This window comes from Scardinius erythrophthalmus, assembly GCF_964197995.2.
Source record: "Scardinius erythrophthalmus genome assembly, chromosome: 19".
Lineage (NCBI taxonomy): Eukaryota > Metazoa > Chordata > Actinopteri > Cypriniformes > Leuciscidae > Scardinius > Scardinius erythrophthalmus.
Genome location: NC_138239.1, coordinates 27,144,613 through 27,167,340, shown reverse-complemented (window position 1 = coordinate 27,167,340; position 22,728 = coordinate 27,144,613). Strand labels below are relative to the sequence as shown.

At 37.8% G+C, this 22,728-nt stretch overlaps 1 protein-coding gene across 2 annotated transcripts in view; it reads left to right on the top strand.

Annotated features, from left to right (window-relative positions):
* Positions 1-22,728, top strand: part of akap6 (A kinase (PRKA) anchor protein 6) — a 178,597-nt gene that overhangs the window by 43,278 nt on the left and 112,591 nt on the right. For both annotated transcript variants that reach the window (XM_081347605.1, XM_081347606.1), the window contains 3 exons: positions 4,354-4,605; positions 4,923-6,329; positions 11,996-12,118. In XM_081347605.1, the coding sequence (XP_081203731.1) occupies positions 4,354-4,605; positions 4,923-6,329; positions 11,996-12,118 (1,782 nt within the window). The remainder of the gene's footprint in view (positions 1-4,353; positions 4,606-4,922; positions 6,330-11,995; positions 12,119-22,728) is intronic.

Here is a 22,728-nt window from a genome sequence, read left to right as displayed (position 1 = left end):
AATTACTTTGACCCGTGATAGGCGATGCTAAACGGCTAACATTCCAATGCCGACCGGCAGCATAAGCATGTTGTCAGACTGATAAAAAGCTATTTATGTAACACCTCAAACCATAAAAGTATAAAAAAATGCTTACCTGCTCAACAAAAAGTCAGCCGTGACTGTGGGGGCAAGCAGGGGCCGCTTGCTGCTTTCGGTTTGTTTTTTTCTCCATTGCTGAGCTGATGCTACTCTGCTAGCTACCATAGACTGTCAGCTGCTTGCACGCGAATTTTCATGTTGCAGGAGGGGGGCGGGGTGGGGTGCGTTGGGGTGGAGACGCGAGCGCCACGTGGAGTTTCAAGCAGAGCGGGGGATTGGATGAGAGCAGTTGACCAATGTAAGCTGTCCGGCCGGACAGCTTACATTGGTTAACTTCTCTGCGGGTGTACACCCAATAGAGTGAATGGATTTTTTTCATTCTTTTTTCTCTTCATATTGTTAGGATTGTACTGTAGAACCATAACCAGCATCTAAACGAGGTTATTAATAATGAACAATCTTTGAAATCGTAGACCATAGCTTTAAAGGTATAGTGGAGGATCTTTCCGAATTTTAGATAAGACCCGCCCTCTCCACTTTTTGAAAAGTTTGATTGATTCACCAGAATGATTGACAATTAGGAGGACCAATAGTATAGGTGATCCAGCCGGAAGTAAAAAATCCTCCGCTATACCTTTAAGCCACAATTAAAAATGTACACATGTATTTGTATTATATAGAGCTGCACGATTCTGGATAAATTGAGAATCATGATTATTTGTTTCAAATCTGAATTGACCACTAAACAAAATAACATGCAATTTACTAGAGGTTCTGACAAATTGTGAATTGCTGCAGTCTATTTAAAATGTTTAAAAAGAAATCCGTTTGAATGAATTCAACTCATAAATACTTCAGTTTCATTACTGGATGAGTCAGCTTTCGTTTAACGAATCTCTTGAATGAATGATTCAATGACATGTTTTAACAGTCACTTGTCGTCACCTACTGGTGTAACAATGTAATTGATACAGTCTTTTTGCGTCAATTTACTTTCAATTTTGATCGCTACCATAGACATCAGTATTTATATCCGAACTATAAACTTTTATCCGCACTTATCAGTTCTTCTGTGATAATTTGAATATTTGTAATAGAAATAATGATACTGTGCGGTTGAAAAGACTCTGTTTCATACCTATTCATGACAACTGCTTTCTCTGGCTCAGCTACAGCGTGAACACAGATTTTAATGTTTGCTATGATTGTATTTGCCAGTGGTTTAATAGACACAGCCGAGTCGCTGTCATTTGGAAATTAAATCACATGAGTGTTTGAATCGAGATCGCGATCTTTTAACGATTAATCTTGCAGCTCTGGTGTTATATAACAGAATAACAAAACAAAGGGCTATTATTTTAAAAAGATATACCACAAACACACATATTTCACAAAGTGCAGTTTTATAAGTTTCAAAATATATTGTTCAAAATTTACAAAAATTGATAACCAGAAAGTGTCCAAAACTTGTGGAGCATGTTTATTCTTAATAGAATTAATTACAGTACAACAACACATTTGGTGTAAAAAAATAAATAAATAAAGTGGCTTAGAAAAGTGAAGTTCTAGTTTCATTTGTTTGCAGTTGCCACTTTGGTTGGTATTTTGTATTTAATGCAATGAAATTCTGATATTTTTAAGTGTGACTAAAGTGTGTAAAAGTTTCCAAATACTTATTTTAAGAATTATTTTTAATTTGATTAATGATGCAGTTCTAATGATGTCAAAGTGGCAAAATGTTTCAAAAGGAAATTTCCTATTTTGCCCTCAGAATTAAAAGTTTTTATAAATGACAGTGTGTTTAAGTTTGGATGAGATGAGGCAACTGTCCGAGTTTCCTAGCAGCTGAGCCGCCCTACCGACTGACAGGCTGGGGGAAGGGAACATGACATGATCCAACCACATACAGTGGACCCAAACAGTATTTTAAAGTGTACTTAAGGTACACTTTGAAAAATGCAAATCTAATTGTGTTACTTGAGGGAAAAATGTAAATTGGCATCTGACTTCACATGCATTTGTTATCTAAAGCAGTGACATTCAGGCATTATTAAGTTGAGACTTGAGAGAGAGACTTTTTTGGGGTCACTGTAAATGTGCAGTTGCTGTGTAGTGCAACTAAATCTTATTCTGTTTTGTGATCTCACCTTCTAAAATTAGTTACTTCTGAAACTATCCTTTTAATATCACCCCCTGGCTGCTTGATTTATGATTTGAACCACTGTGACAGTAGAAGAAAAGTCCCCTAGACCCGGTGACCCACGGCTGTAAATGTGCTCTTCACTGCTGTGACTTTCACATCAGATGAACCACATGCTGCAAGGAACTACTTAAAGGTGCAGTGTGTGATAATTTTTTATTATTATTATTATTATTTTTTTTTTAGCGGCATCTAGTGGTGAGGTTGCGAATTGCAACCAACAAACGTTACGGTGGCCGACAGGAAAAGATGTTGTCGTCTGAGACAGCAGAGAGTAGCCAGTTAAGCAATGAGGTTTCTTTACAAAGATGGATTAAGAAATTATGTTTACTTAATTATTCAGTAAAATGATATATTATTGTTACTTGTTCATCATTGTGTCAGTGTTTTATTCTGACTTTAGCTAGCTTCTTTGCACTTTAGCTTCTTAGCTTCTTTGCACGAAGAACAACATAGTGACGAAAAGTGTTTGTCCATTTAGGGCTACTGTAGAAACATGTCGGCGCAAAATGGCTATTTCAATGTAAGGGGATCCGCAGTGTATATAGATAGAAATGACTCATTCTGAGGTAATAAAACATAACGGTTCATTATGTAAGGTCTTTATACACCACTTAAAACATAGTTATGTCATGATATTGCATTTCTGTCAACAGATCCTCCTAAATATTACACAATGCACCTTAAAGTATCTTTTTTCAATTTCAATGAAATCATCTCAAAATATCAAACACTTAATAAAGATCTATAAAATGGCAGCACACTCAACATGGTCTTTGTGAATCTTACTAAATAGCGCCAGCTGTTGCTTAACTCAACTGTAGGGAATGTGGAGTCACACTGGTTTAAACTAGAACTCAAATGGCAATGAAAATGCACTAGTTCTAGATGTTACTGATGAGGTGTTAGAGTTACACCACATTGTGTAAATTATACCCCTGTCAGTTTTCAACAAGAATACACTACCTTTCAAAAGTTTTGGGATTTTTTACGTTTTAGAAAAAAGTCTCTTATGATAACCAAGGTTGCTTTTATTTAATAAAAAATGCAATAAAAACAGCAATACTGTGAAATATTATAACAATTTAAAAGGTTCTGTGATGGTAGCTTTGCAGTAGCCATTACTCCATTCTTTTGTCACATTATCCTTGATAAATCATCCTAATATGCTGATTTTGTGTCCAAGATACCTTTATTATTATTCATACTGAATATGTTTTGTATTAATTTAATATGTTAATGATTAATGTAATGCATTCTTGCTGAATAAAAGTAATATCCTGCAACCCCGCCCCCCTCCAAATAAACGTAACTGGCATCACATTTTTGAATGCTATTGTATGTCATTTTCTTAACAGAGAAGGACGTAGTCAGAGGTAATTTACAGGGAAAACTACTGGTGCTCTTTGGTATATTCTGAGATCTCCACTGTATTATTCACATGTCATGTGAAAATGACTCAAATATCCCTCCATTTCCTCTTGCATGGATACATAACACTGTGTTGTTGTTTCACTTGTGCCTGGTTGAAGGTAGGTGCATGACAAGTAGTCTTGACTTGACTGAGGTTCCTTTTATCAAAAGAATATTAAATGCTAATACTGCAGTAAGGCCTAGAAATCTGTGCTATTTCTGTTAGTGACCATAATAACAGTATTTGGTGTGCATGATGCAGATATATCCTGTTGAGTACTTTAATCTTTGCATTGCTGATCTTCTCTTAGACAGTTCCTGATGACTGTACTGATGTCATGTCCTTTTTGCTCTTTCTCTAGAACTGTAATTCATAACATTTTGTCTGAACTTTCAATGTCTTCAATCTAAAAACTGTTTAGAGGAATGTGTTTTGAATATCCGGTGTGTTCTGGGTTGTTGATGGAAATTGCTCTTTAGTACATTTTTAGTACTTTAGTGCATTTTTAGTACAAGATGATGTAGTTGGGGAAACCAGATAATCAGACATTTTTCAAAGATCTGTATGAATCCCATGCCATCATATGATGTGTCATTTCTTGCACAGTATTGCAGATCATAATATCTGATGACTGTCTGTGCATTTGTCTGTCTGATAGGACATCTGTGAAGACATATCCGATCATGTCGAGCAGATCCACGCACTGTTGGAGACCGAGTTCTCCCTGAAGCTCCTGTCCTACTCTGTGAACATCATAGTGGACATCCGGAGCGTGCAGCTCCTGTGGCACCAGTTGCGAGTGTCCGTGTTGGTTCTGAAAGAGAGGCTTCTCCAGGGCCTCCAGGACTCCAACGGCAACTACACCCGCCAGACTGACATACTGCAAGCCTTCAGCCAGGATCACGATGAGGTCAGATACATCTCTAAAGCATCATCTGAATTATACCACCTAAAGCGGGGTACATCCCTTACTAAGGGCACATCCCTCACTAATTCACTAGGACAGAAACTTAGTTACGCAATGTTCTGTTGGGAGTGTACCATAAACTCATATGCTCTACCCTTCACCAAAGACATTTAGACTAGGCAACCCTAGCAAACACTTGCAGCAAAGCGCACTTTTATCCCGAAACAATTCTTTCAGCACAGGATAGATTTGATGTACATTTTAAATTTGAGTTTGCAAATGAATAGTCTGTTTGTTTTTGTGATCTTGATCATCTTTAGGCTCGGCTGGATGCTTTAACAGAAGTGGATGACTCTGGCCAGCTGACCATTAAGTGCAGTAAGGACTACTTCTCCCTCGACTGTGGCATTACTGCTTATGAACTGAGCGACTACAGTCCCATTGAAGACGCAGAAGGTCGAGGGCCACGCTCCCTTTATCCCGAGCTGGAGCAAGACTTTCCAGAACTGCTTCAGAGTGTGGATCTCCTCAACATTGCCGCCTCTAGACAGAACCAGGTGTCATCTTCACCTGCAGAAGAGTCTGTTACTTCCATCCAGGAACCTCGAGAGACAATCAGTGGCCCCACCGAAGAAGAAAGTACACCGGATTCAGCAATGCAGGGAGATAGCAGCTTTGCCCTTTCCAAACGCCCTCTTCAAGGTGCCATTAGGAGTGATGTTTCTCCCACACAGCCTTTGCCTAAAAAGCCCATGTACCTGGAGAGTGATGGAAACACAAGGTTCAGTAGGCCTTCACCTCTCCAGTACCAGGCTGACTTGAGCAGAAGCACTCCATCTCTTCTGGATACACCGGATCGCTCAAAGTTCTGGCTGGAGCTGGAATCAGTTTATCCAGGTAGTGGGAGTCAATCCTACGAGAGTCTCCATGCTATGAACGGAAGGAACTTGCGAATGGGTCTCAAGAGACCATCTGTGCCTGGTGAAGTCCCACTGGAGAGACGCTCATCTGAGGCCGTGCAGGGATTTCAAACTCAGAAGCACTTGACGAACATCAAGACTATGCACTCCAAAGCCAAGCAGGCTTACAGTGACTCTTCCAGCCCACCACCATCTTCAGGGGAGGACATCTCAGACCACGACCCACGGGAAATGTCCTCCAGCCCCGGCGATCAAGCTCCCACCACAGGCTCTCTCTGGATTGTTAACCAGAATGCTCTGCATATCTCCAATGCATCAGACAGCCCCAAAGAACACTGGTATGGTTCGGATGAGTTCCTCGCTCTTCCAGCCCAGCTGAAAAAGACAGAAATGTTAGCGATGAAGCTGGAAAGCCTTGCTCAGGCTTTACCGGAAAGAGGCTTGCAAGAGTCCATCCAGGACGTGGATGACTGGGAGCTCACTGAGGTCAACCCTGATTGGGAGAGCAGCTCCGATCTTCTTTTGCTTCACCCCTATAAAAAGTCCTCCCGAGCCGGGCGCTTTTCACCTACCTCCTCGAGCGGCGTGGCTCCTTCTCTTGATGACAGCATAGAGTCTGGGCCCCTCAGTGACCTGTTATCTGAGGACGAAGGTGCACGAAGTACACCAGAGTCCAGGGGAAGAAACATATCGAATGGACGGCCCATTGCACCAAAGATTATGTTCCAATGCACACCCCTGATACAGCAACTACTAGCAGATATTCAGCACCAAGAGAACTACCACGATGTCTGGGCGAAGATTGAGGTAAGAGATTTCTGTTTTTTGGTACAGTATTCTTAACCTTTCCAAAGGCTGTTTGAAAAAGAATACTAGCTTACTACTTACTGTTGGAGTATATGCTGTATACTGTGCTATAGAAAACCATGCAGTATATACTTTAATCTGTTCCATATATACTGTATAATGTACAGTATATATATATATATATATATGAAGAGTTGCGATGCAAAAGCCTCTAAGTGCCATCTGAAATTTTCTTCTTGAATGATCATTTTTAACTAGATTGTATATTTAAGTTCAGTCATTTCACTTAAATAGCAATGAAAATGACCTACTAATTGTCATTTAAGTGAAACTACTTAACTTAATTATACGAGCTTGATAAAAATGATCATTCTAGAAGAAGATTTCAGATGGCACTTAGAGGCTTTTGCATCTGAACTCTTCATATATATATATATATATATATATATATATATATATATATATATATATATATATATATATATATATATATATATATATATATATATATACATATATGCTGTATATACTGAATGCTGTATATGCTATTTACTGTTCATTTTACTGGGTATTGAATACTGTGCAGTGTGAACTGTAAATGCATTATTCCATTATAAACATTTCAGACTGTAGTATGCTACATTTGTTGTCAAATGATCTCACCATGTTGCATATGAGTGCAGTTTAGTTACAGTTACCATTGTGTTTAGTAAAATAGTTTTGATTCTCAGCAGTCGGGTCAGATAATGAGTGGCTGTAGTCTCTTCCACTTCAGATAGCATCCCAACAATGTGCAGGCATTGTGGTATACATTATTCTGTCCAGTGTACTGCCCTTGTATTCTGCTTATTTTGGCAAATCCTAATATACATGTGATATATTGCAGAAAAGTAGTATGTTAGTACACTATTCTTTAGATAGCCATTCACTCAACAAAGCTAAATGAGCAACCGAGTGATAATGGTGAACCTCTCGATGGTTAAACTTACATTTATCACAGTTCTATAGTTTATATCTAATTTAAAAGGGGTATAATTATTAAGGAAGTAATTTGTATGCCTTAATCCTCATTCACATTGAGGCGGCAGCTAATATGTGTCACTACACTAAGCAGATATTAAAAACAGCTGATAACTAAAGGGGTAATGAACTAACAAGCCACCTCAGCCTTTCGCTAATATTCAAAGCTTAATTAACAGGATTGTGCTCCTTGACAACCTCTCTTCAGTCCCAAGTCTGTAATTAAATGATTAGCTTCAAAATTAAGAACATGCAATCGTTTATAAAGGACCCAGGTGCTTGAGGAAACCCAAACTAGTCAGACTGTGTGGGATAGCATACTACCATGCTACTCTTAATACTGCTGAAGTGTAAAGTATGTACACTTTGCACACTATGCATATTTTCTGTATGCATGGAAATACCCAGATGACCTAGTACATTTACGTATGCAATAGCTGAAGGGAATACTGTCTCCCATAATGCAATGCTTCCAATGTAGTGTTCATACATCACACAAAGGCTTAAACATTATTAAAATAACTATACATGGATATGCAAATTTAAAAGATTACATTTTATATTTATTAATTTAGCAGATGCTTTTATCCAAAGCAACTAAGCAACAAGTACGCTGTCATAGGAGCCAACAATAATGCCACACCTCATGAGACAAACTAGAGAGGTCATAAAAATGTGACAACAATGTGGCATAGCTGTTTGAAATGTTTATCATGTGATAATGCATACTGTTTAACTTATTATTATTTTATATATTCATTTATAATAATAGGCAATATTCAGTATGCCATCTTGCAGTAAGTAGTAAGATAATATTCTGTTTCGAGCTTAGCTATAATTAAGCAATCTAGCTGCATTAATCTTTCTAAATAAAAGCTACCATTTCTTGTAGTAATGTAATTCTTATCTATGTTCTTTCAAAAATGCATTGCTGATGAGATCTAAATCATTACACTTTTTTTGGTTTGTTTCCTGATTGCTGGCCATGAGTTTAGATCTACTGTTTTGTTTACTGCCTCAGAGACATAATGGGATACTGCCGCCATCTGGTGGTCAAATATAAAAACAGACCAAGAACACCAAAAGTCATGTAATGTCTTTGTTTATGAAATTGAGTCAATTATGATGAGTGCTTCAAATTAAGTTTATTTAACAAGATCTTTTAGATGCAATCTTTGCAAACCAAGTATTTCAACTTTTGATATAGGATGCTTTGGTTTAAAAAATATGCCATAGTACCCACAAATACAGTAGAAACTACAGTTATTGTTTCTACTGTAAAACCAAAGTAACTTGGTATCACTCACTATTGTCAATAAAAAAAAAAAAAAATTAAGCAATGATTCTTGCACTGTTTGAATGACGTCATATGGATTAATTAAGGGTTTGCATTAGTAAGTATAGTATTTTGGTGGAGATTATGGTTATACTGTATTTGAATAATTTGTGCATTCATCCTGATGTAGGCATATTTTGACCAATGTCTGGACTTTATCCACTGGAACTCTTTCAGTTCACACTAATTCATATTTTATCACCTGCAAATTCAGTCTTCTGTTTCATCCAAGAAGATCAATCATGGACTCCAGTTCACAGCATAGAAAGCATTTTTGAAATATACTTCACAACACTTCTCATGTCTTATGAACAGTAACCACTGCAATCATGCCGATCTGATGGAGGTGAATGACTAGTGAAGGGAAGGATGCCCTAAAAGTTTTCAGCTGTAATCCTTCCTTTGGTTCCTGTGAAAGCGTGTGTGTGAGTGTGTGCAGTAAGCTCACTGGAGCGGGCGGAGGTAGGCAGCCACATCCACCTGAGATGATGCGTGTCACAGGAGGAGGTGATTGATTACATTAGTATTCAGCCGCTGGAGATGACTTCATTCTCATGGCAACAGACAGCTGGCAGCTGAAGCCTCTTCTTGGGGGCGTCTCAGGGGCCTAGTCATGTGTGACGCCACCAAACCCGTCTTCCCCTTCTCCTTGTCTTTTCCTGTCTCTCTCTCTCTCTGTTTCTGTCTTTCTCGTCCTCTGCTTCCCCCACTCCATCGTTCTTTGCATATCTTTGTCTTTGCATCTTTATCTTCATTTTTAGTGTCAGATATGGTAATAAAAGTGAATATAAGAATGCACAAATTTTTCTTTATATATATATATATATATATATATATATATATATAATAAAATTAAAAAAATATTTGCCGTAGTTAATAAAATACTAGTAGCTGCCAAATAAAAAAATTCTATATCTAAATTTCCATTGGAAAATGAAAAACAGCAGCAAACAGCAAGTTCATTTCTTTCTATTTGCAGTATATTCACATTTTATATGTGTGTGTGTGTGTGTGTGTATATATATATATATATATATATATATATATATATATATATAAATGTGTATATATACAGTATATATGTGTATATATATATATGTATATGTGTGTGTGTGTATATATATATATGTATGTATATAGGTGTATATATGTATATATGTGTGTGTATATATACACACACACACATATAATATATATATATACATATATATATATACATACATATATATATATATATACACACACATAAAATAGGCTTCATTTTCTAAATGCAAAAAACTACATGCATATTAGTTTTTTTGCATTTAGAAAATGAAGCCTATTTTGTGTTGACATTTATTTTCATGACAATTAAGCAATGTCATTTTTGTTTTGTTTTGTTTTGTTTGCTTATGGAAAAGAGCTGCATGATTGTTCTCCAAAAAAGTCTCCTTTTGCGTTCCATTGGAAAGGAAAGGAACAGCTTGCATATTTGGAATGCCATCAGGGTGATTAAATAAACCAAAAATTTTCATTTTTGGGTGAACAATTCCTTTTGAACACATATAAACAGACAATGCAAATATGGTGATAAAAGCAGTGATTGGTTTCTGAGGGTGTTCAGTTCACACTGTATATGAATTTGGCGGCTACCGACTGCTTTCACCCATTAGCTCTCTCTCTCTCTCTGTCTCTTTCTTTCTCTGGGGCATAGAGTCGTGTCTCATTTTCTCTTCCTCCCTCTGTAATACACTCACAAACAGGTCTGGTGACAAGCTCAGTTAATGCCGTGACCAGCGGCTACATATTCATCTGCTCTGAGAGCTTTATCAGTGCACGAGATGAGAGTGAATCGCACGCCGTCCCTGCCAGGGGAATAATTTAGCGGCAGTATCTATTGATCTTCATCGACTGCCACAATTTCGCAGAATTCCTTTGGTCTATATGAAGATGTACCATATTGCAGCAGAGCTGGAGAGATGTGCAGTAGTTTGAGGGCTTTCTTTCAACTTAAAAGTGGTCTGCCAGCTCTAACCAGCTTGACCAAAACAGTCTGCCAACTCAAAACCAGGTCCAGTCGAACTGTTCAACTATATAGACCAGATAGAAACCGTTAGGAGAAGTGTTCAGGCTTTACTCTGATATTGAAATTGCGTTCTCACACAGATCTGATTCCTTTCCAGCATTTTAGCTTTGAAAGCACAGCCAGTCTCACCCACATCAAAGCTTGACTGCCGGTGAAGGCCAAACAGTCGATAAATTATGGGATTTTTAGCCTGCGTTTGCGGAGAGGTCATTTGTATCAATATCTTTGATTTTCGCCAATGTTAGATAATGAGCAGGAGGAGCTGCCATGGAGAAAGGGCGAAATCTTCTCATATTACATTCAGATGGTTCATTAGAGACTGTATGAAATGGTTTTTGATCCGTTTGCACGTATGACATCAGAAGACGAGCATATTTGTCACTGTAATTAGGTCTCAGATCCTCGTCGTTCACCCCCTGGTTAACCACAGACTTAAAGGAAAAGTTCACTCGAAAATGAGCATTTTGTCATCAGAACCCACATTACCTTCACGTCATACTTTTGCTTCCAAATGCAGATGCCCTAAATAATGTCCAAGCTTCTCATTTCTATACAGTGAAAGTAAAAATGGACCATTAGAAGCATCTGAAGTCCACATTACTTCTAAAGTCTTATGAAACAGATTTGGTGGTAGAAGATAATCATTGAAAAACAACTTAAATTTAGGTCGGTTCTTCATATAATGCTAAGACTTGATATATAGATGCTAATATAGTCTACTTTGTTTTTCTTTGGTCCTTTTTGGAGTATGAAACACCCCATCGACTTTTGTTGTGTAGAACAAAGCAGTTTGGACATTATGTAAAACGTCTTTTTATTGAATGGATGGATGAAAAAGTCATATGGGATTAGAATCAGACGGTTTTGATTTTTCAGTGAGGGCAGTATTTGGTTAAACTGGAATCAGCAACTTTGGCGTCTGTATAGTTTTTCGTTTGTCCAGCAGATGGCAGTATTTACACACCGAGCACATTGAACCTGCTCTCATTGAAAAAGCCATAGAGGCTCATGAAGGGCAGCTACTGTGTGACACATGCAAACCCTCACTCCGAAACTTTCATCAGCTTATCAAACCTTATCAAAACACTTTCTTTTTCTGAAGTCCTATTTGTTGTGTTGTGGTGTGTAACATATTGTTTGGTTGGTTTGGATCGTTATATTTCGAGACATTTGATGTCAGAACAATCACATGTGCTGTGTTTGACCGTGTTGATGTGCCTGTGTGTTGTGTGTTTGCTCTTGCAGGGTTTTGTCAGCAAACTGGATGAGTTCATCTGTTGGCTGAGAGACGCTCTAGAAACCACAGACAACTGGACGCCACCCAGAGCTGATATCGACAGCCTCAAACTCTACCTGGAAACTCACCTTGTGAGTAAAAGTCTAATCAGTCTTTCAGTGTGTTAAAGCTCACATATATTTACAAATGGACACATGGTCAGACATTTTCCACTAGTGATCACGCTGCATGTCTCTCAGTCGTGCTTAATTTAAGTATCAACTTTATATCAGATGTTTATCCTAAAATTATTTATAGGGGAAATAAAAAAAGGCACAACTGAGTAAACTTTTGACATACAACTGACGTGAAAAAGATTTTAGAGCTATTAAATGAAAGTATATATCAGCTCAGAACATTTGGTCTTGAATTGTATTTATATGAGTAAAATTATCTACATTTACTTTTGAAAAGAGGACTTTGAATGAATGAACGAAAAAATCATTTATTGTACATTTCTGTAAAATGACAGTACAAATATTTCATTTATATGCGTATGTGTGTATAAAATACAATTCTAACTTTTATATTATTTTAAATAAAATGTTAAAATTGGGAATAAAATGATATCAATTATAAATGCAAATGTATTTATTAATGTATAATTTAACTTTCATATATTTTATTATATTATATTTAAATAATTTAACATTATATTATATTATATTATATTATGTTATATTATATTACCAAAAGTAAATTATAAATGTACATGTGTTAATAAATATGTATTATATTATATTATATTATATTATATTATATTATATTATATTATATTATATTATATTATATTATATTATATTATATTGTTATATTATATTGTTATATTATATTATATTATATTATATTATATTATATTATATTATATTATATTATATTATATTATATGTTGACATTGTATTGGCCATTGACCATTAGCTGAGATTTCCTTGGAAACTTTTTTTTCTTTTCTTTTTTTTTTCTGGGAGAACATCTGAGAAGCAGAGACTTGATTCTTTTTTTTGTCCTCCGTTAAATCTCATTACTGTCTTGGAGAACTAATTGAGATATTGAAGAGATTTCATTTATGGATTGTCTTTCCAATGGCAATGTTGAAACCCTTATGCCTGGCTCACACTACAGGAGTTTTAGGCCGATTTATGCCCGATTTACCCCTCCCGAGAATCTGAGAAAAAATCTTGTCGAGGACCTCGATCGGTTCCGATGTTCGGCGCAGATTATCTGGTAATGTGAGGCGTTCACAGATCGAATCTTGCCCCTCCCGATCTGCTCTCACACAAATCGGGCTCGCCCCGATCATATCAAACATGTTTGATATTTATCGGGATGAGCAAGATTGTGATTACGTCAGTGCTGTCAAAAAGACAGCAGGGCTGTCGTGCTGAAGGAATTTCCCTTGAGATAATTTTAAATGACTCAACTCGATATGCGTTTTTATCTCCATTTATTTATTGCTAAATAAATAAGTATTACGCTGTGGTCAGCAGGCACAAACGTTACATGTTCAGTAATGAAACCGAAACTAAAAAGCGCGTTAAAAAGCACGTGGATTTCAAAATCAATGCACGCATCACCGGATTTAAAAATGCACATCTAGCTTGTTGCACGCACACATATTATGCCGAAATAACGATAGTATATTATGTTAACATTATTAGCCTAATAATAATAAATCTTTAATTAATATTTGATTGAATGCTGAATGTTGTGCTTGGTCAATTTAATAAAACGAATAGGCTACTTTAATTGTGACAATTAAAATGATTGAATGAATATTAAATATTAAGTGGACAATTTTTGCAATAGTATTTATATGCTATCTAGCACCCCCTCGTTAAAAAAATATCTCGCACCGCCCCTGGCCCACGTATTAAAAAAAATGGTCGGGTTTAAATCGGGCTCGGGCTCATAATTACAGTTATGTTAATGTGTTGTGTTGTGTTGTGTTGTGTCGGGCCGGGCCGGGCTTGGACACAACGTGCATGGGCTCGGGTAGGGGTCGGGCTTGATTTTTTTGGGCCCGATCTAAGCTCTTAACTCAAAGTACCGGTAGGTTCAAAGTCTCTGTGCGTGTGTATGTGCGTGCATGCGTGTGTGTCTCATGGCAATGCATATCCCATATGTTTCCATGTTTTTACACTTCAGATCTGCTGCGTCACGTGATCACGTGAGACGCTTCCTCTGGCACGATAATCTTAATAACATTTTGTAGTGTGTGGTGCACCGCGATTTTCAAACCTTGTAGTGTGAGCATGTTTAAGATTTGGGGGAAAAAATCTGCAAAGATTCTCCTTAAGTTTGTGCTTCAACCAGATTTCAAAATCGGTTAGGATTTTAAAACTCCTGTAGTGTGAGCCAGGCATTAGTAACCCGTACCAGAAGCGCATCGTGTGCACCAGCTACACTGTTTGTTTATCAGTCTGTCTGTGTGACCAGCCCATCTGTACTGCAGGAGGAATATCACATTGTGTTTTATAGTGAGAGGCTTCACCAATTTTTATTGATTTAGAGAGCGGGGTCACACACTTGCTGTCTCTCATCCAGCGTTTGGGGCTCGCAGGATGTGCTCACAGGTTTAATGTCTGGGCATTAAGTCCAGCTGGCAGGTGGGGAGCGCGTGTGTGTTTGTGTCCGTGTGCATATATGTGTGTGTCTGTGAGCACGGATCTTTCCGGTACCCACGGGAGAGCCGTAAGAAGGAGGTTGGCTGTTGCAGGGTAGGAAGAGAAGGAGAGAGAGAGAGAGAAAAGGAGTGGGCTTTCTTTATAAGGCATTGAGAGATTGTGAAATGAAACCGCTATTGATTGCACTGGGTGGCGGATCCAGGTCTCTGAATCACATTAACCACACACACACACACACACACACACACACACACCGGCCTCCATTGACAAATGAGACGCAGAAACAAGGGCCCCCAGTCACACAGATAGTGAGTTGTGCTCCTGCTTTCCAACATGCTCACAAACATTAAAGACATTCTTTATACATCAGTTAGTACATAAACCACACAGTTAAATTGGGTGACGTCTTCAGATAGATTTGAACTGAGTGGACAGTGTTTAAAAAGCTTAATGAAACACTTGGAAAAACCTTTGAAGATTTAATTGGGGTTTTGTGGCTGTTACACCATGTCTATTAGTCATTGTCATTTTAGAGGTCATTTATGTGCTAGTATACACAACAATTTTGTAGAATTTTTTAAATGTATGGTCTTTCACTTGCTGGAAAACAGACCACGAATTGATGCACTGATTTAGATAAATGAATTACTTTATTACTTAAGTGCTTTTAAAAACTGCAGCTTCAGCCTTGCGTTCTCCAAAAATTTGAAAGATAACCCTGCTGGACTAGCCTAAGGTAGTTTGCTGGTCTTACATTAACTGGTTTAAGATGTTTTAGCTTGTTTTCCGTCCTGCCCTGCTGACTCAATTGCTCAAAACCCCTTTAAAACCATCAAACCACCAGCTTGGTGGCAAGCAAACCACTCTTCATCTTTCATAGCGCAAGGGGGTGTTATCCAAAAAATATCTATAAACTTCAAAAATGCACCAGAGATGGTCAACATCTGGGCATCTTCGGCATACTACTTTCAACATACTATCATCAATCAGTATTGCTCTTAAATAAGCATTTGGTCTTGAAATGGAACACATTTATGATTATTACAATATAACATAAAATTTCATTTTTGAAGAAATATTTTACATTAAAAAACTTTATTAGGTACACTGTGCTAGTACCTGGTTGGACCTCGTTTTGCCTTCAGACCTGCCTTAATTCTTGGTGGCATTGATTCAACAAGGTGCTGGAAACATTCCTTAGAGATTTTGGTCCATATTGACATGATTTGGCGGCTGCACATCCATGATGCGAATCTCCCGTTCCACTGCATCCCAAACATGCTTTATTGGATTGAGATCTGGTGAATGTGGAGGCCACTTGAGTTTAGTGAGGTCATTGTCATGTTCAAGAAACCAGTCTGAGATGATTTTAGCTTTGTGACATGTCACGTTATCCTGCTGGAAGTAGCCCTCAGAAGATGAGACACAGGGATGGACATGGTCAGCAACAATACTCAGGTAGGCTGTTGAGTTTAAACGGTGCTCAATTGGTACTAAAGGGCCCAAAGTGAGCCAAGAAAGTCTCCCTGACACCATTACACCACCAGCAGCCTGAACCATTGATACAGTCAGGGTGGATCCATGCTTTCATGTTGTTTAAGCCAAATTCTGTCCTATCATCTGAATGTCACATCAGAAATCAAGACTCGTCAGACCAGGCAATGTTTTTCCAATCTTCTGACCAATTTTGGTGAGCCCGTGTGAATTGAAGCCTCAGTTTCCTGTTCTCAGCTGCCAGGAGCGACACCTGGTGTGTCTTCTGCTGCTGGAGCCCATCTGCTTCAAGGTTCGATGTGTTATAAAGGTTCAACGAAGTATAAAGTGGCCTGTATGTGTGTACTGAATGTAACTAAATAATAATAATAAAAAAATAAAAAAATATATATATTTATATGGTTATGTTTTAATATATGTAATATATATATATGTTTATGTTTTAAAAGAAGTCTCTTATGCTCACCAGGCTTCATTTATTTGATCCAAAATACAGCAAAAACAGTAATATTGTGAAATACTTTTACAATTTAAAGGGGTGGTATAATGCCCTTTTCACAAGATGTTAAGTAAGTCTCTGATGTCCGCAGAGTGTGTATGTGAAGTTTTAGCTCAAAATACCCCACAGATATTTTTATAAAGCATGTTAAAATTGTCAAAAAAGCACAGTTTTTGTGTCTGTCCCTTTAAATGCAAATGAGCTGCTGCTCCCAGCAGAGAGGGCGGAGCTTCAACAGCTTGTGTCCTTTTACCTCACACAGACATGCACTGAAAATGTCAAAAACTTTTAGCCTTTTATGTTCAAACCGAAGTCGGACAATAATGGAGAGACTCAAGAAGAAGTGACAACATGTAGACAACATTTCTGAATGGTTAGTTGATGAATTTATGTAGCTTATGTGTAGTTATCTTCTAGTCATTGATTAGCATATTCTGTCATTAAAAATCTATAAATCTCATTCCCGGGGGCGGGTTTATGTAAATTTTAGGGTTTGTGATGTCACTAACCCTGGAGGAATGTCGTTTAGTCCCTACCAGCTGTTTGTTGAAGTCCTTAAAAAGTGATTTCTTTATCTCCCTTTGCCTTGAACTTTGAGCGTCGTGACTTTGCAGATGTTGTTTATGCTCAAACAGCAACATTACACACTAACTAAAGTTAGAAAAGTCAAATCATAATCAACCACCCCTTTAAAATAACTGTTTTCTATTTGAATATATTTTAAAATGCAATTGATTTCTGTGTAGGTAAAGCTGAATTTTGAAGTCTTCAGTGTCACACGATCCTTCAGAAATCATTCTAATATGATGATTTGATGCTCAAGAAACATTTATTATTATTATCAATGTTGAAAACAGTTGTGTACTTTTTTTTTTTTCAGGATTATTTGATGAATAGAAAGTTCAAAAGAACAGCATTTATCTGAAATAAATAAAAGACAGTTCACCCAAAAAAATCCCATAATTCATAAATTCCTTCAAACCTGCACATCACATCTATCATCTGTCTCTAGACACCTCCTGGGCTAGCACCTTTCTTTCTCTTTCTCTTTCTCTTTCTCTTTCTCTCTCTGATTTGGGGATTAGGACGGGGGAGGTTTTGGTTCCACTGGTTGCTGTGGCACATCTATTGATGTCAAGTACGCGATAACCTGTCTGCCCTCATGTCTGATCCTAGCCGAGGCGCTTCAGCTCAGAGTCCCGTCTATCTGCTCTCACACAAACACACACAGACATATCACACGTCGAGCTAGCAGAACAAAGCACGTATCACCTCACACTTAAATGCAACACACATTTGTACCTTAATGGCAAACAAAACACACACCTACTTTAGAAATCAACTTAAAATGCAGGTTTTGGCTTTGTTCGCTCTAACTGTGAGGTTTCGTTCATGAACACATTGGATTTTCTCTTCGAGTCAGGGCTTTCAAGGTAAAGGTGATGATGAAATGGATTTAAGAACATTTTTCACACCTTGAAACTTGACGGGAATATTTTTTATCTTTCAGTTGCTGAGGTGTTCGTAACAATACATTTTGCTTCTCCTATATCCTCGTTTCATAAAACATGACATGTGTTGCCTTGAATTGGAGCTGCACGAATTGATATAAAGAGTCTCTTAATTAGATCATGTGATATTGATATCGCCTCAGTTATAGCTGATGGGATTATTACAGCTCGCTTTTTATGCCGTCGAATACAGTATAAGAGTGTCCTTGCCATGTGCACCAAATATTGATATTACAGAGCATTTTGCTGTAGCATAAATCAGTGATGGATATCTGTTTATTCAGCCTTTTTTCCCTTCAGTTTGTTTACTCATTTTAAAGGCGTTTAGCTCTGTAAAGGATATCAATTTCAGCCTGTATCCGAAGTCATAAATAAGCTCTGCTCACTTTCTCTCGTGTCTGTCATGAGTGATAAATTCTCTCACCTGCTGATCCATCACCCGTCTCGTCCCGCTCACGCTTTCCGATGGCACAAAGTTGAGAGAGAGACTCTCGGCCCTCTCGCTCCAGCCATGGACCGTCTCAGACACCAGACCATCCGCTTAGTATGTATGACGGCTATTTTTGTGCTTTCTGAGTCACTAAACTTAGGGCTTGTCTGTATATGATTAATGCTTTCAGATATTATTCTGAAAATCGGACTGTTTGTTTAGTCTACTGCCTTCTTAATCCTATAAACCTAATGTGTTATATTTGATACGCACATTTTTAAGATCTTTAAATAATCAGCATGATTAAAGTGCCCCTATTATGTTTTTTTTTTATATATTCCCATTCATGCAGTGTGTAATATAGCTGTCTGTGAATTTAAAAGCTCTGCAAAGTTGTAAAGTCGAAAGTGCATCTTACTTTTTAGCCATAGAAATATCAGCAGCTGAACCAGATTCCTTATTTTTTATCTGTTTTGGCCCTCTGAATATTATTTTTTTTTTAGCTTCATATTGTCCTATATCATAGTACATAAACTCTTGATGTGTCAAATACGATACTCAACAAAAAAAACTTTTATTCAAATATAAAACATTTTTTTCTTACTATTATTTCAAATGTCAGGCTTTACAGGGTTCAATCAATCAAATTTATTTCAGGAATACATGGCCTCTCGGCCCATAGTTCCACCAAGTCTCAATAGCATGACAGATGCTCTTTTCTTCATTCCATGATATATATACAATGCCAATCTCCATGCATGCTTCGACTCACAGACCTGTGACATATCAGTACAAACATCACCAACAAGTGTGAGATCACCCAAATATTTTGTATGCAGATCCATGCACAAAGAACAATTATACAAGAAATACAAGAAACGCTTCTCGTCTTCAATCACAGAGGTATTAGTTAGATTACAATAATTACAGATTCACTCTGTCATTGGTATATTGTTCCATCTACCTGTTTCTATAGCTAAACAGTGCTCTGAGCATCTAAACAAAAACAGTGATCGTACCAATTGTATGTTATGTATAGATGCAATGTAGCTCTCCTGTACCACCAAGGACTTGCATTGAGAATATATATTCAACTTCTTATTTTCTAAAACTGATGTGTAGCATGCATTTTGTGCTTTTTCTCTCAATCGTTGATTCAGAATAGATGTGAATGTTCTTATATCACCTATACTTTGAGCCTCCCAGGCACTAGAGAAACCATAGAAATACAATAGAACTCGAATGCCGGAAACCCATGTTTTTCTACCTACTTCATCTAACTAAAAAAGCATATTATAACATTTTCTTGGATACCGATAATTAGACATGGACACTCATTTTATCCAATAGATGATACACCTTTTCATATAGGTAGTAGGCAATGCAAATCTACCCAGATCGCTCAAAACAGCTACATTGCTTACACCTGTACTGATACGCAGGAGTTTTTTACAGAAGGATAACTGAACATTCTCAATACACTCCACTGGCTCAAAGCCCCATATCTCAGATCCATAAAACAATATTGGTGCAACCATGTGGTCAAAAAAGTACAACACTTGGTTACTGCTACTTTTATGCTTACGAACAAACCTTAATAAAGCAAGCATTTACAGGGTTAACATTTCTGTAATATGCACTGCATACTATTTTCACATACAACGATTTTATATATGCAATTTTTGTAAGGCAGTGTTTGGAATAGCATGCTACCATACTATTGCTGCAGGATTTAGTATATATACTGTTCATAGTATGCATTTTCTGGATGCACAGAGTCCCCAGGGGACGTGCTTACATCTGCCGAAATGTGCAGCATACAACCAGAGCGCACTGCACGGATTACTATAATGTATCCCACAATGCAGTGGACTCTTTTTGACCTTACATTTCCACGGTGACAAATCATTATTTTGCTGTTCTGCAACTATATTTTTTACACAAAATGCCAAAATAATCATTTTTAGTTCAGATATCATAACTAAGTTTTGTCTTTAGAACAATCTTAACTAAAAAGATAAGAAAATTCTTAACTTTACATTACCGGTCAAAAGATTTAAAATATTAGAATGACATTCTAATATTCAGATTAGATGTTAAACCGAGGTCCTGACTCTCTGTGGTCATTAAAAATTCCAGGATGTTTCGAAAAATAGGGTGTAACCCCGGCATCTCATTGGCTCTATCACTGTCTCCTCTCCACCAATAAGCTGGTGTGTGGTGGGCGCAATATGGCTGCCGTCGCATCATCCAGGTGGATGTTGCACATTGGTTGTGGTTGAGGAGATTCCCCCCTTCCTTATGTAAAGCACTTTGAGTGCCCAGAATAAGCACTAAATAAATGTAACAAATTATTAGAGTGATTTCTGAAGGGTCATTCATGTGACACTGAAGACTTGAGTAATGATGCTAGAAATTCAGCTGTGTCATCACAGGAATAAATGACATTTTACAATATATTCAAATAGAAAACACTTATTTGACATTAGCTGCGTTTATATGGACACTTATAATCGGATTGACGGCTCAATCAGACTAAATAACCTTCATGTAAACACCTTAATCGATCCGATTGAGCTCGATCCGTATGAAATTTCGATCGGATTGAAAGGGGTGGTTTATTCCTTTTGTAATCCGATCGAGAGAACATGTAAACACTTGATCGGATTGAAAACCTAAACTGAAAGGACTGCGCATGTGCGATGACGTTAAATAGCGTAGGCTAATGACGTATGATGCGCGGAACGAGCGTCTCCCTGTTGAATAAAGTGTCATATAAATATAAGTGTCCCATCATTCTAAAATTCTCATTTCACTCAGCGTCTGTGAAGTGAAGCAGGACAACGTCCCACCAGTCCTTGTTTTGGATTCTCATCCACAGACGTCTGGTTTTGGCCGCGGGGAGGGGCGTTTTTACTGCGTGATAAATATAAGCAGCACGGCAAAATGGTTAATATGCTCATTGTCTCAAAATCATGACCAGAGACGGATTAATATTACGTCTGCTGTTTAAAACAAATAAAGAACCAATAGAGGAGAAAAGTTATGCGCGAACAGCGTGAAACTCTGTATATTTGTGCAGTGTGCGCATGTCAAAAAATCTCTTCTGATTTGAAACTTGTGACACATAAACGCGCACGTCAACCCGATTACTTTATTTATCGTTCATGTAAACACCGTGTTTGGATTCATCAATCGTATTGATTTCATTCCGATTGAACCAAAAGGTGTCCATGTAAATGTAGCTACTGTAGTAATATTTCACATTATTACTGTTTCGACTGTATTTTTGATCAAATAAATGCAGCCTTAGTGAGCATACGAGTGTTCTTTCAAATACATAACTCTTAATTATTCCAAACTTTTGACCGGTAGTGTATTCTTAAGTTAGTAAATAAGAACTTTTTTATTCTTAAGAATGTTTTGTAAATCTGTCCCCCTGGTTCTTTTATCCAACTGGAATTGCAAGGTCAAGGTCATGGGTTTGATTCCCAGGGAAAGCAAGAACTGATAAGAATGTAAATGTGTACCTTTGCGTCTGCCAAATGCATAAATGTAAATGCATATAATATTCCACCCGGTGTGCTGTACACTACACATTTGGAAAAACATAGTCACCATTTTCATATAGAAAATTGTCCTTACAGTATCCATACTGCACAATTAGTAAGAGTATGCTAGACTGCATGTTTGAACGGACGTTTGTGACAGCAGGACAGAATGGATACACTTTACGGAACAGATCCCGTGTATTCAAGTTGTTGCATCTTTCTGTCAGGTTTGCTGTCACGCAGACAGGCCCGGGCGTCAGACAGCTGAAGGTGAAAACGGGCCTTGGCGGCTCCCGCTGCCCTCCGTGGCGCTGGTCAGATCAGAACGCTCGGTAATGGCGTGAAACAGGGCAGAGGGAGATCTGAGGAGATGAGAATCGAAGGTGAGGATGGCTCTAGGCGCCTCAACCGCGGGGCCCCCGTGGGAGCACGGCCCACCGCCCCCCTCGTTCCCACCCGTCGCCCCTCCGCACATCTTCAAAAGCACATCCCTCACCACCCCCTTCTTCCTCGCGGACACAGGATAATGCTCTCTACTCTTTGATTACACTTAGCAATTGGAGAGCCCTCCGTTCGAGAGTGCTGGGTATTAT